General features: G+C 41.3%; 1 protein-coding gene across 1 annotated transcript; it reads left to right on the plus strand.

Moving 5' to 3' along the window:
- The first annotated feature begins 2381 nt into the window (after positions 1–2381).
- LOC146578012 (uncharacterized) lies at positions 2382–8861 on the plus strand. The gene is made up of 6 exons (XM_085256850.1): positions 2382–2493; positions 2757–2798; positions 6245–6499; positions 6587–6823; positions 6907–7119; positions 7197–8861. Exons 1-6 carry the CDS (start codon positions 2409–2411, stop codon positions 7271–7273), a joined length of 909 nt encoding a protein of 302 aa, XP_085112976.1. The 5' UTR covers positions 2382–2408; the 3' UTR covers positions 7274–8861.
- Positions 8862–14380: the final 5519 nt, after the last annotated feature.

A 14380-nucleotide genomic window follows, 5' to 3' on the forward strand; every position in this document is an offset into this window, starting at 1 on the left:
ACTGCCCATCTCTGCTTATTACCCACCAGTCTACCGTTGTTTACAGCGCTGTCTTTTTCTTTTTTCACTTAAATGACCTCGGACAAGAAAGCCTCATTTCTGCTGTTCAATACTGAAGAAATTTAAACTTCTTAAAATTATGCAAAATTGCAGATTATTGCAGAATATTTTAAGGTTATCTGCTATAAAAAGCCAGACCAGGAAAATCTCCTTCATGTTTTTCTGTTTTATTCTCAGTTACTTTCACACAAAGGCATCTGCTGTGATGTTCACAATGCTGATGAAGTCTCACATGTATCAGTACTGATAAATGATCAGAATTATAATATTTCTGACTGTCTGAGGCTAAGTTGAATCGAATCGGGACTTTGAAAACCGGAATCGAATGGATGATAGAAATCAGTGATGATACCCAGCCCTAGTGAACAGCCTAGGCACGACAGAGTGGATGTAGCTGTGGGTAATAAGAAAAGATGAAAAGAACGATTGATAACTTTTTCGTTAAGGCCTGATCCTTCTGAAATTCATAGCCAGCTCTGACACGGTGCCATCAGTCTTTGAATGCTGAAAAAGCAGCAGTGTATCCAGGAAACACATTATATGCTGCGATAAATGCACTGCCCAAGTGTCCCCTCTCCCCACGGTCTTTCAGCAGCAGACAGCAGCAAACAGGTCGTCAGAGGAGCCAAGATGATGATTAAGTTAAGACAAAAGGACCATCAGGGGGTCCTTTTGTCCCTCTTTGGGGGGGGGAATACCCCCACTGGGTTTAAATCGGTGTGAAACATTTAATGACCACTAACCCACTGTGACTGTGACTTTCCACAGTAATGAGTAACACAGTCAAACATACCAGTAAGCTTCCTGCCTAAATGTGTTACAGGCTGTAAACAAAAGAGACTCAGCACACAAACACTCACATTTTACATACTTCATGTTCCCCCATCACAAACAAAAGCAACACAATTCTGTGGGCTACATATTGAACACAGAAACAAAGCATTGATCGACTACAATTTATATCTGGATCAATCCACCCGCCTCTAAATCAGACCCGACCAACACAGACTGAAAGTTCATCACTTCCCATCATCAGTCACGGCTCGCCATCCCGACACCTTTTAAGGAAAAAGATGAAGCAGGAAAAGAAACAGAAACAGTTTCAGGAGCATCATGTAGAGACGTGCAGGATAAAAATACAAGCTGAGAGTCGCAGCGCTGTGCAGGACCAAAATCTGACGCTGCAGGACAAATGGACATATATTTAAATCCACAATGAATATCTGAACACCTTCAGCTAACCTGTCAGTCCAACAGTGACCCAGAGCAGACATCCACATAAACAAAAGCAGGAAACACCAGAAGAAGGTGAAAGTTTTAGATGATCCATCTGAAATCTGTGGGGTGACCTGATGAGGTAAATGGTAAATGGCCTGCATTTGTATAGCGCTTGTCTAGTCCATAGGACCCCAAAGCGCTTCACACTACATTCAGTCATTCACACACATTCACACACTGGCGATGGCAGCTACATTGTAGCCACAGCTGCCCTGGGGCGCACTGACAGAGGCGAGGGCGCTCATAGAGCTGCAATGTTCCTGCAAACAACATTGGCAAAAATCTAAAGGTGCTTCTACAGAGTTTGAGAAACACCTTTAGGGGTCTTCACCTGAATGCAACCAGGTTATTGTAGGTTTTTATTTTATCCCCGTTAATATTCCAGCCCAGTTCAGGGCGATGGTGGCGTTAAAGGTGGAAAGGTTCAGGATTAAGGTGAGTTTCCAGACATTTCTGCTGATTCAGTGATCCTGTCATTGTCTCTGACTGTGGCTATGATGAAGCACAGGTGAGGCCACATGCTGCTGTTTTGTAGGTTTCTCTTCAGATCTGTGACGCTGTCTGCATGATTTATGATGGACTAGTGACACTTTAAAGTGTGATCTCACCCCAACCGGTCGTGGCCGCCCCTCCCTGAGCCTGGTTCTGCTGGAGGTTTCTTCCTGTTAAAAGAGAGTTTTTTGTTCCCACTGTCACCAAAGTGCTGCTCATAGGGGGTCATATGATTGTTGGGTTTTCTCTGTATGTATTACTGTAGGAGCTACCTTACAATATAAAGCACCTTGAGGCGACTGTTGTTGTGATTTGGTCCTGTGTCAATAAAGTTGAATAATGTCTCTGTTTGGGAGACAGGATCTGTACCACACACCAGGAGGAGGTCACTTGTTATGATTAAGATGCAGGATTACATGGAAAAAAGATCATTTAATAATGAACTTGTGATGTTGGTGTAACAGAGGGATTCTTCACTTGATGCCTGATTTTGTGCAGGTGCGTTCTGACTGAGCTCAGTCAGACGAGTAGTGAAAGCGTGGAGCAGAGGGAAGTGTTGAGCGTGTAACAGGGAAGTGATGAAGCTGAAAGCATTTCTGCTGCTCAGGCTTCAGACTCTCAGTCACTCAGACATGAAGACTGCGTCCGTCTGTCTGCTCCAGGGTGAGTGAACATCCTTACAGCTTCATCCAACATGCGCTCAGACAGCACGTCTGCATGAGTGCATCAGGGACGCTTCCACTGATGTATCACCTGAGTATCTGCAGGTACATGAGCTCAGTACCTGTTCTGCTCAGAGTCGGGATGAGGTTCTTGGTTCTGGTTTTCCTTCAGTCGAGGAACATAAAAATCCTAAAACAGCATCATTTCTGAACTGAGCTTTCATTGACCTCTGACCCTCAGTGACCTCTGCCCTCCTGTTGCAGGTGTGTGTGTGCTGCTGCTGTCTGCACCGACTGTTTCTGCAGGTGAGTCTTTTCTAAGTTTATATTTATGATTTCAGGAGACAGTCTGCAGTCATTCCCAGTATTCAGATCTCTGTGACAGAACAGAGTGCGTTTCATATAAACTGAGCCAATACTAAATGTTTGTCTAACAGCAGTAATCCCACTCAGTTACATGTAATACAGAGCAGTTACATGTAATACAGAGCAGTTACATGTAATACAGAGCAGTTACATGTAATACAGAGCAGTTACATGTTTCCAACATTACTCATTTTTACGGAGTTATTCATTCTTTTGGAAGTGCCCTTCTAGTTCTTCATATAAGTTATAAATCTTTTTAAATATGGCCTTTTTCATTGGTTGTGAATGCACAATATGCACAATGTTCTCCACCAGCTGTACTTTTTCCATTAATACATTTTTACTGCTTAAAGTCTTTAAAATAAACTGTTCGCCAGTCTTAATCTTAAGGAAAGCCCTTTGAAGAGGTCCCTCATTGACCCTGTAGTCACAGACTTACAGTAAGTTGTAGATTTTGTGGATAATTTACCAGAGTAAATATCCGTCTGTCATCACCCTTGTTTCCACGTATCAGGATGGTTCACAGATGCATTAAAGAACAACACATCCAGCCTTATTCACAATATAATCTGATATTTTTGGTAATAAGCGTTAAGCATAAAACATCCTGGCTTTTACTTTTTGTATTATGACGTACGTATAATAAATGGTTCGTAGGAAAAAGTCCATATTTATAAATATCAACAGTGTTAAGACAGAGATGATTAAAATAAGCAAACATTTTGTTAATAAGTTTACGCAGGCACGGTCAGTCATTCCCTGTCACATAACACGGACCTTAAATAAGGATTTTTAACTTCATATATCAAATACTTTTCAAGATACTTAATAAAAATATCACATTGCAAAAGACACATAGTGACTGAATCGTACTGTACATTAAACATAAAATTCTCAGACACAAAAATAAAGAAACTTTCCTGCATGAATTAGTGCGACTGCAGTGATGCAGATGCTGACAGATGCCGGTCCGTCATGGTGAAGAGAGAGCCGTTGATTTATCAGTCGATCTGCATCCCTACCCTCACCCATTCTCACAAACTCTGACTTTGACCGAAAGAATAAGATTGTGGATGCAAACGACGGAAATGAGTTTTCTCCAAGGTGTGGCTGTCAGAGAACAATTTCCTGCAGACTGATTCTTTGCTGATTTAGAATACATTTCCACAATAATTGCAAAAGAAAAAATTAAGTTATTTTATTTACATTTAGCTTTGACTCAAACTCAGAATACGAATATCTGACGATGTGTCAGAGGCATGTGTGGTCCTTTAAAATCTGCCTGTGCCTCAAAACTACGTACTGATTGTACTGATTTTTAATGGTCTTTAAAAGTTCTTAAACAAAGCTCTTCCACTCTTATGCTGATGACACATACACATTTTTGACAGTTATAATTGATGATTTACAGATTTATAGTCTTTAATACTAACTGTCGAAACATTAATGGCCACAGAGGTTATTTTTATTGACACACTTTAGTTCCATCTCTGGTTAACTGAGCCATACTGTATGTGTGTTGGTACATTTCTCAATATATTTTGAACTAAATGAGGTAAAAACCGTGCTGCACCAGTTGCAGGCATGACAGAGTGGCTTGGCCAACCCCCATTAAAAGGGAGTTGGAGTATTCGAAGCGAGAGGTGACAAAGCATGGATCACAGTTTCCAAGTTCATGCCTGGACAGAAAGGGCTTTAGCTTCGATCTGACGTGATAGAATGAAGATTTCACCACCCCATTTATGTGGCCATCAAAACTAAGTGCAGTGTCGATTTTTACCCCAAGATTAGTAACAGAGCTCTTCAAGCGAGGGCTCAGAGCAGCAAAGTGAACATTTGGGATACCAGAAGAACGATTGGGACTGAATAAAATTGCTTCCACTGTTTGTTCATAAAAATGTAAAACATTTAAATCCATGATTTAACTTTGCTAAGACAATCAAGCAGGAGTCCAATCGATGAGCTATCAGAGTGATTGAAAGGTAGATCAAGCTGGCAATCATCAGCATATAGATGAAATGAAATTTCATGTTTTCAGAAAATCACACCAAGTGGCAGGAGAAACAATGGAAACAGTAGTAAAGTGTTCCTGGGTGAGATGTGGACATGCCAGGAACACCCAGGAGATGCTCTGGAGGCATCCTGGTCAGATTCCCAAACCAACAGAATCTGTGACAAAGGGCAGCCCTGGCAGAGTCCAACACCCACTGGGAACGAGTTCCACTTATTGCCAGCTATGAGGACCAAGGTCTTGTAACGGTTTTATGAGGATCTAATGATCCATAGCAATGGGTCGACTAGTGGACGGACTCTCCTTTCCAGCACCCTGCCTTATACAGCACTAACTAATACACACACTAACTAATACACACTCTAACTAATACACACACTAAGCAGAATGGTATTCTGACAGTTGGCATGGTCGTGGAGGTTTGGCATCATCACCAAACACCACGAAGGTCAAGAGTTTGAGTCTTGTTAGATTAACTGACAGTGATGTCTCTGTTATGGACTGCCAACCTGTCCATGATGTGCCCTGGTTTTGTGATCACTGACAGCTGGTGTAAGCATCCTCATTGGTTCACTGTGAAATAAATGGATGGTAAATGGCCTGTATTTATATAGCGCTTTACTAGTCCCTAAGGACCCCAAAGCGCTTTACATATCCAGTCATCCACCCATTACATTCACACACTGGTGATGGCAAGCTACATGGATATTTATTCAGAACAAACCAAATACTAAACAGCAGTATGTGAAAACAACATCACCTCAACAGAAATTCAGTTTTGCCAACTAAATAGACAAAGAAGATAGAAATAAAAGTTTTTCCTTAAGTGGATTCTTTGTTATCCTTATTTATAAAGGGATATGATGGTGGTCCACCTCTCCCTGAAATTCAGGGTAAACGTTTTGTAGGTCTCCCAGGTTTCAAGGATGTTCCTTAGAGGGCAAGCCAAATTTCTGGATGAGAACTTTGAAATAAGTGGCAGTCTTCTTCGTCTTCTATTGGCTGCTGCTTTAGCTGGTTCCACAGGAGGTCATCTGCCTCCATCTCATCCTATCCCAGCATCCTCCTCGGTCACACCAACCCTCTGCACGTCCTCCTTCAAGACATCCATGAACCTACTCTTTGGGTTTCTTCTTTTTCCCCTGGCATCTCCATAGTTGCCATCCCCCACCTATCAGTTGTAGTCAGTCATGCCAAGTAAAGAGTTAATTGGTCTGCATCCTGTCAAATTCAAATTACCATGGCAACCATGCCCATGTGAGCTGGCTGCACATTTGGATTCTGGTTTTGATGCAGGTCGGTGTGAAGTTTGATGATCATCGTGACGCTGGTCCTCTCCTCTTTGGTGGTGATTATCTGTCTGTCTGTCCTCCAGTGTCTCTGTCTGTCAGTCCAAACCTTCAGCAGGTCTTCAGTGGATCTTCAGTGTCTCTGAGTTGTGTTGATGATGGACAGACAGCTGATGGATGGACAGTGAAGATGACCAGCGGAGGACCCACTGAGGACTGTGGAGCAGCTGAGATGAGTGGAAGTTTGTGTGTTTTGGATCGTAACTCGTCCTACGGTGGAACCTTCTGGTGTGAAAGCTCATCTGGACAGCAGAGCGATGAAGTGTCCATCAGTGTTTCAGGTACAGTGAGATGTTCCAGCTGTGTCTCTGTCTCTGTGTGACTCCAATCTGATGGTGGAAGTCTGTCTCTGATTATCTGCTATTCAGAAAAAGGTGTGATCCTGGAGATCCCTGCACTTCCTGTGAGACCAGGAAGTGATGTTACTCTGCAATGCAAGAAGAAGAGTGGTGAAACAGTTCCATCTTTTTTCTTCATGAATGGACGTCTCCTTGGGTCTAAAGCAGAACACGTTATCCCTAATGTCAGGCACTCTGATGAAGGTCTCTACTGGTGCGCTTCTAACACATTTGGATCATCTCCTCAGAGCTTTCTGAGGGTCCGAGGTCAGAACACTGACATAACTCTGTGTTTAAAGACCTGACCTGCTGAGCTGACTCATTAACCTGTTTCATCATGTCTCCTGCAGGGTCTCCTATAACTACTCTCAGAAAGTCCGTCCCTCCACCTCCAGTTTCTGAGGCCAGTTCTTCTCTGTCCACTCTTCCTCCTCTCACCAACTCTTCCTCCCCTTCTTCGCCCTCTGTGTCTTGGATCAGAGTCATCTGCCACCTGTTGGCCTTCTGCCCGTCCTGCATCTGCACCATCCTGCTCCTGTCCATCTGCTGCAGCAGGAGCTCAGGTACAAACTCAGGCAGATACTCACAGAAACACTTTGATCACGTCAGCACTGTCCTGATTTCTCCACTCTGCCCACAGGTAACAAACATGCTGTCTCCATGGAGATGCCATTGGATGTTGATGAGCATGATGACACCACTGAGCATTATGTTTGAGCGGATGGATCCTCTGATAGAATTAAATGTTTCTAAAGCTGAAAACTCTGAAGTCCTCACTCTGAGTTTCTCAATCAGAACCTGATCTGTTCACTGATCGATCAATAACCCTCAAACTACTGATGAATTACTGAATTATTGGATGAAAGCTTTGTTTGACATTGTTAGCATCTTCAAACATTGAAATCTCTGTGCACCTCTCTCAAGTTATTTACTGCATTTCATTTATTTACCACTGATTCCCAACCTTTGGGAGCCACGGCACATATTTCACATTGGAAAAATCACACCACCAACAAAAATATCACAGAAAGTATATTGATAGTTTTTCCCTGCACACCAGGTACAGTGGTATCGGCTCGGTTTGTCCCCAGTGAACCTGTTGTACTTTCTTCTGACCACTACTCCTGCTAGGACCTTCATCTGCATCTGAGTTTTCTCCAGGACCAGGTCCGATTGTTTTACTGCCAGTTGGCAACTCATTTAAATAGAGCTGGTAGTTGTACTGCCCTCTAGTGGAAGAGAATGTAATTGTTCCACCCGTTACTCGATTACTTCGAGGACTAATCAGGTGGAACCAGATAATCGTCCACGGCACACCTGATCATTTCTCAGGGCACACTGGGATATATGGTATCAAACACTGGGAGCGTTCGCCGGCGTTTTACAGAATGATGGTGAAAGAAACGGTTGATGCACTTTGAGTTCTTCAGCTTTGTTAAGGTTTTATTTTAATCAGCAGGAGAAAAAAAGCCATGTAGTTTTAGGAGATTATCATATTTATTACCAATCCCAGGTTTCTGCCACGGCTGACTAAATACAGTCAATCCAGCAGTGTGCACGACCTCTTTAAAAAAATGATATTTCAATGCTCAGATCCATGAATTTTCAGTTCCATGGATAAAACGATAAAATTAAACCAGATTGTATTCCATTAAGATTCCAAATTACAGTTTTTTACTTTCATCCCTGAAGAGGAACTTTGTGTTTTTGAGTTTTTTTGAGATGTCCAGTGTGTCGGCTCAAATTTGGATTTATAAAAAACAAATTCAGATTCCAAAAGGTAAAACAGGAAGAGAACTCAGCAAAAACGAGGGTTAGATGACAGGAGGTTTAATAAGTGTGTTGATCAGTGTTTGTGGAAGCTCCGACAGAGTTAGTTCAGTTCTGAAACTTTACTGTGGCCTCACAGCTCTTCTTCTACTGTGTCATTGAAGAACCTTCAAACTCTCTGAGCTGGTTTTCCTCCTCAGCCCTGTTTGATGACAGAAAGCACCAAACTGTGTCCTAATCTCACTTCATTATTTATCAACTTGTTTCTTTACTAACCAACAAATTATTTGAACATGTCAGCAAATAGCAGATTGTAGAAAAGCAAAATAATAACTTTAACTCCAAGTGTCTCATATTTGATGCGTGAGTTTTTCACACTTCTACATCGTCATTTTACATTTTACATAATAACCTGCTGGATGCAGCAAATGTGATACAAATTAAAACTCACATAAGCAAATGAATGTTACATTTTTTAAGTTCTGTTTTTTATGTTTCGTCAGAAGGTTCAATAAACATTCAATAATTTTTTTTATTTTCTGGTGATTATTTCATAGTTAATGGTTTAAACGGCACAGGAGCTAAACAAAAGTCATCAAAGGTCAGCATGTAATGACATGAGTCAACATCACACTGCTCTGTGACGTCTGTGACATCACTTCCTCTTTTGTAAAGTTTTTTTTTTCATTTAAATGTTCCATTCAGAGTTTAATCATTCACTTTATTTGGACACTGTTGATTTGTTTCACACAGTCTGCTCTGTGTGGTGACTTCAGCCTTCTGTGAGTTTTTATTAATACACTCACAGTGCACATGTCAGTCAGGCATCTGTTTGTCTTCCCAATAAACACGTTAGAAAGAGACCAAACCAACAAAACCTCTGCTTCAAACACTAAATCCATCCATTCTCCTCTGCTTATCTCTGTCGGGTCACTCGAGCCCTCCTTTATCCCTCGTTTCAAACAGCTTCTGGATGTTACCTGGTAACTGTCTTCTATGTCTTTTAATATTATCATCTAATAAATCCTTAAATTTCATTGCATTGAATTGAATAAATGATGAATTTGTTGACTTTAGGATTAGGATTCAACTTTATTGTCATTACAAATGTATAAACAGAGACTGAAATATTGTTTGCATCTAATCAGATGTGCAAGAACAGTAAGTGCAATAAGAGCAGATTATATGCAGATAAGGATAGTGTGAAAGGTGGGGACAGTTATGAACAGAGTATGTACAAATAAGCTAAGTATACAGATGTTTATATTGCTATACAAAAAGCAAATATACAGATGTAGTACGGACAATGTACAGATATACAAGTCAAGTGGCTTTATTGTGATTTCAACCATGTGCAGTGGTACAGTACAGAGTAAAATGAGACAGCTTTCCTCTGAGACCCTGGTGCTACACATGACATATAACAGACAAACACACGACTACGTAAAGTGCAATGTGCAAAAATTGCAAATAAACAAGACAACACAGTGCAATGGAAATGTGCAAAATGCTAAGTATTTTGAAAAGTAACTTGGTGTGTGTGTGTGTGTGTGTGTGTGTGTGTGTGTGTGTGTGTGTGTGTGTGTGTGTGTGTGTCTGTGTGTGTGTGTCAGCCCAGTCTCTGAGTGTTCAGGAGTCTGACGACACGACTATGTCAGTGTCCTAAAACTACAGCAACTTTATCATGTTTTTTCAAGTTTTTCAACGTAAAATGATCCAGCTGATGTTTGTCTCGGGTCTCCTGGCACCGCTTCACAAATATTGCTGTGAAACTTCATTTATTATATTTTTTGGTGACTATTTAATGAGTGATTTCCTAATATTAAACATTTTTTCCTAAGTGAAGAGAGACGTGAATAGCATGTGTTACAATCAAAGCAGTTTACTAACAGTCACCAGCTCACGTTCCATGGGATCCAGAAGCTGCTGTAAATGTTCCTGACTACAATAAAGTTGTGTCATCAGCAAAGAAGATACACCTCAGAGACATGAGACTGAACATTAACCTGTAATAAATAAACAAACATGGTCCAAGCACCGAACCGTCTTTGGATGAGAGTGCAGAAACATGAGTGAGATTCCTTTATAATCTGGTTATTTCTGCTTTAACAGCAACGATAAAAGGAGGAATCATCAGGACGCTGCAGCTGCTTCACTCCAAAAACTCTAAAATGACCTGTAATGATACCGGCAGGAAACAGTCACAAAGAAACTCAACAGAGTGGAACTGATCTCAGCAGCTGGACGTCTATTTTAGCTCTTCTGGAAACAGCTCAGTCAAACCTGAAGTGACGAACTGGGACTTCTGCTTCTCATGCACAAACTGCTTCCATCCTGCCCGTGAGCTGCCTGTGAGGCCACGAACCTGCTGCTGTGATCTCTCTCACACACACACACACACACACACACACACACACACACACACACACACACACACACACACACACAATATCATTTTATTCTGTCTTTGCACATTGCACTTTATGTCGTCCTGTGTTGATTGTCTGTTATATGTAGGGATGGGTAACGGTATCCGGTGCCGTAAACGGTAGTAACCAGACCGAAAAGCAGCGCACATTTCAGTGCTTTATTTCGGTGCTTTATTTTCCTGAGCTGTCATACACTTTAGATTCTAGCCAATCATTTTACATTTCGAGGATAGTAGGCGGGCCCAGATACGTACATTCTTTTAGAGCAGAGCTACAGATTAAAAATGCCCAAGGCGAAGCGGTCAAAGTCTGGCTGTACTTCACAGCAAAATATGCAAACTCAGCAGCAACAAGCGCTTTAAGCTGATACTGTGATACTGTCAAAGGAGGTAACACCTCGAATCTGATGAAACACCTGGTGACGCATAGCGTTTTTTTAAAAGCCGAGAATTGCGCCGTATTTGATAGCTTGCTGTGAGACCTCACACCGAGCACATCTACTGCAGGTGTGGTGCCTGTTATCGGACCCGGAGTTAGCAACATCCCCCAAAAACCCGAAGAGGAGAGTCCTGGCCCCTAGCCCTGCCAGTGTAGCAGAAATGATGAGGATGATGATGCAGCAGCAGCCGTTCTTCTCTGCGTGAGTCACTTAATGTTGTTCGTGTGTAATTTACGTTGAGTAGGCTAACCACGTTATTACATTAATGCATGTAAGGTGAACTAGCAAACACCATCATAGCTACATGCGGCTGTCTTCTTGTTTGATGGCAGATGCTCCCTTCACCCTGGCCAAAAAGGCTAAAATGACCAAAGAAAAAGTGGAAAACAGCTGAACATGAGAGGTTTTTGGACAAAGTTTGTGTTTTTTCCATTGATTAAGCTTCCAGCCAAGAGTGATACCATATATGCCCCATAGCTGCAGAAAAGGCTAACATTGTTATCTTTTTACAAAAAACAGCTGAACATGAGAGGTTTTTGGACCAATTTTGTGTTCTCCATTCTTTAAGCACCGGTTTGAGCACCGTTTAAGCAGGAACATTGTGTACTGTACCTGGACATGGTTGTGTAACACAGTAACAGGAAAAAACAATATTAATTATTATTAATTAAAGAATATATTAATGGGCCAATAGGTTCGACTATAGAAGCACAGGGGTGTGTTTTAATGAGACACAGAGACAAGAATGTAACTCAAAAGAACAAACCGGCTTTAGTGAAATAAAGCATGAGTTTGACAACCACAGGTTAAAGGCGATTTACAATTGTAGAAAAGAACAACAAATGAAAGCAAAGTAAAACACATAAAAATAGTAACTTTTGATCTCAATGTTGGGACACCCTAGTAACCTGACTCCTTAACTGTTATAGAAAGCAGATTACACAAATTCAGTGTTCATTCAGATGAAAATCTCACACACCTTTCACATGTGGAGAATGTTCTACACAACAGCTTATCATTTAAAGTCCCAAATAAAACATGTCCAAGGGGTAAAGTCCAAAAACTCCCAGGGTGTGAAAGAAAATAGGGGTGAGAGAATGTCAGTCAGTGGTGTTATAACCAGCTGTGTGTGAAAGTGTGAGTGATACAGTCCTACCACAACGCAAAGTGCAGCAGATCATCAAGAAAGAAGCGAATCTCAGTCTTTCAAAGTCCAGGTGGGAAGGCTCGCACCTCAGGAACAATCCAGTGTACAATAAACCAGACCTGTCAACAGAAGGGGTCAGCAACTCAAATATTAATTATGCTGTTCTAGCTTTAATTCACAACTTAGAAGTTTGATGACGTCATATTTGACATAAATGACAAAAAATAAAACATCTCTCATACAAACTATGCATTAATGCAACGTATTGTAAAACACTTTTCCAAATAATATATGAAAACATTAAACCTTACAATCCAACAAAGTAAAGTTATTGCAAATGCGACAATTATAAATCAAAACAATTTAGAGAAATTCAGTTACTCAACAATAAAGTGGAAAACAAACTAAAACTAACTGTATGTGTAGTATGTGCTCACTGATCTCAGCACATGGTGGCCGAACACAGTGGTATGGTGTCTCTCAGTCAGAATCATGGGGTTAGAACGATGCCACCTTAAAATGAAACTGAAAAACAATATTGTAACTGAAATAAATGTACTCTTGTATTGAAAGTTAAAAAAAAATGATAGTGAAAAACAATTAATTGAAACTACATTTTTTGTTTTTCAGTTTCAATCTGCTGGCACTGTCCGGGGGTGCGCTTAAGGGGCGGAGATTCCGACCTGCATGTATTTGCATACATTATAGAGGCAACTAGTGCTGACCAAGCTGTCATCTTTCTCTCTTCACCTCTTTCAATGGCTAGTTTTTTTTAGCTACATCTGGTGAAGTTGTGGTAAAATGTTAATGTAACCCAGTGTTAATTTGGTGATCTGATATTGTGTGATATTCAGTATATATGTATATATCTGTATTGGGTGTTCGGTTATCAAATGTTCTTCAATGATTTTGAGGGTTTTTGTATTGCTATTGGTTTGCAGCTGCTTTACGACGGTCGACTGTGGTAGTACATCCTAGTGGGAGGGGCTACGAGCTCACATGGCTTGTAGCTGTGCCAGAGCAACACGTTCTCACTCCCAACTCGTCAAACGTGTGACGCATGGTCAGGCTCCCTCTGCTTCACTTATCGACGCGCAGGGTACCCCTCGCGTCGAGAACTGACGTGCAGGGTCCTCTCATTGAATACTATAGAGCTCCCTAAACGTTGCTTATTGACGACAAGAGATTGCCGCGGAAGAGCCTGTTGTCTGTATATTTATATTTCCGAAATCCCACTGTAGTGACGTGTACTGAACACAATATACAGGGTGGGCCATTTATATGGATACACTGTAATAACATGGGAATGGTTGGTGATATTAAAGTCCTGTTTATGGCATATTAGTATATGTGAGGGGGCAAACTCCTCAAGATGGGTGGTGACCATGGTAGCCGTTTAGAAGTCGGCCATCTTGGATACAACTTTTGTTTTTTCAATAGGAAGAGGGCCATGTGACACATCAAACTTATTGGTAATGTCACAAGAACAACAATGGTGTGCTTGGTTTCAACGTAACTTTATTCTTTAATGAGTTATTTACAAGTTTCTCTTTGTTCACAGCCATTGACATGTCGAAGAGGTTAACGTTTCTCGCAGTTAGTATCATGGTTGCTAGGCCACCTGAACAGCACGCCTCTCACTTCCGCACTTCTCGTACTTATAGTACGCACCGTACATAGTACGCGTAGTGCGCGTACTTCAAGCATGCGACCCTGAATTGGGACACAGCCCTGGAATCGATTAGTCACTTCCGGAGTACTTCCGGTAAGGTCAAAAGGTCAAGGCTAGGGTCATCAATCAAACTCGCATTCTTGAGTGACACAAGCAGGGGCGGATATTGCTCTGTGGAAAAATTAAATAATTATAACTTAAGCTGTCAACTGACCATAGTTGGTTTTAGTACATAAATATTGGGCTGACTGTGTTTCTGCCCATATGGAAAAGAAATAGGAAAAACTTATAAAAGACCTGCATAAGATGTGGCCTGCTTCATATAGTGAATCATATCAGGCTTACATGATTTACTCATGAAAGTGGC

This window comes from Mchenga conophoros, linkage group LG3, assembly GCF_057382185.1.
Source record: "Mchenga conophoros isolate Kocher_MC1m ecotype Shallow Benthic linkage group LG3, M_conophoros_male_GT1.1, whole genome shotgun sequence".
NCBI classification, from domain to species: Eukaryota; Metazoa; Chordata; class Actinopteri; order Cichliformes; family Cichlidae; genus Mchenga; species Mchenga conophoros.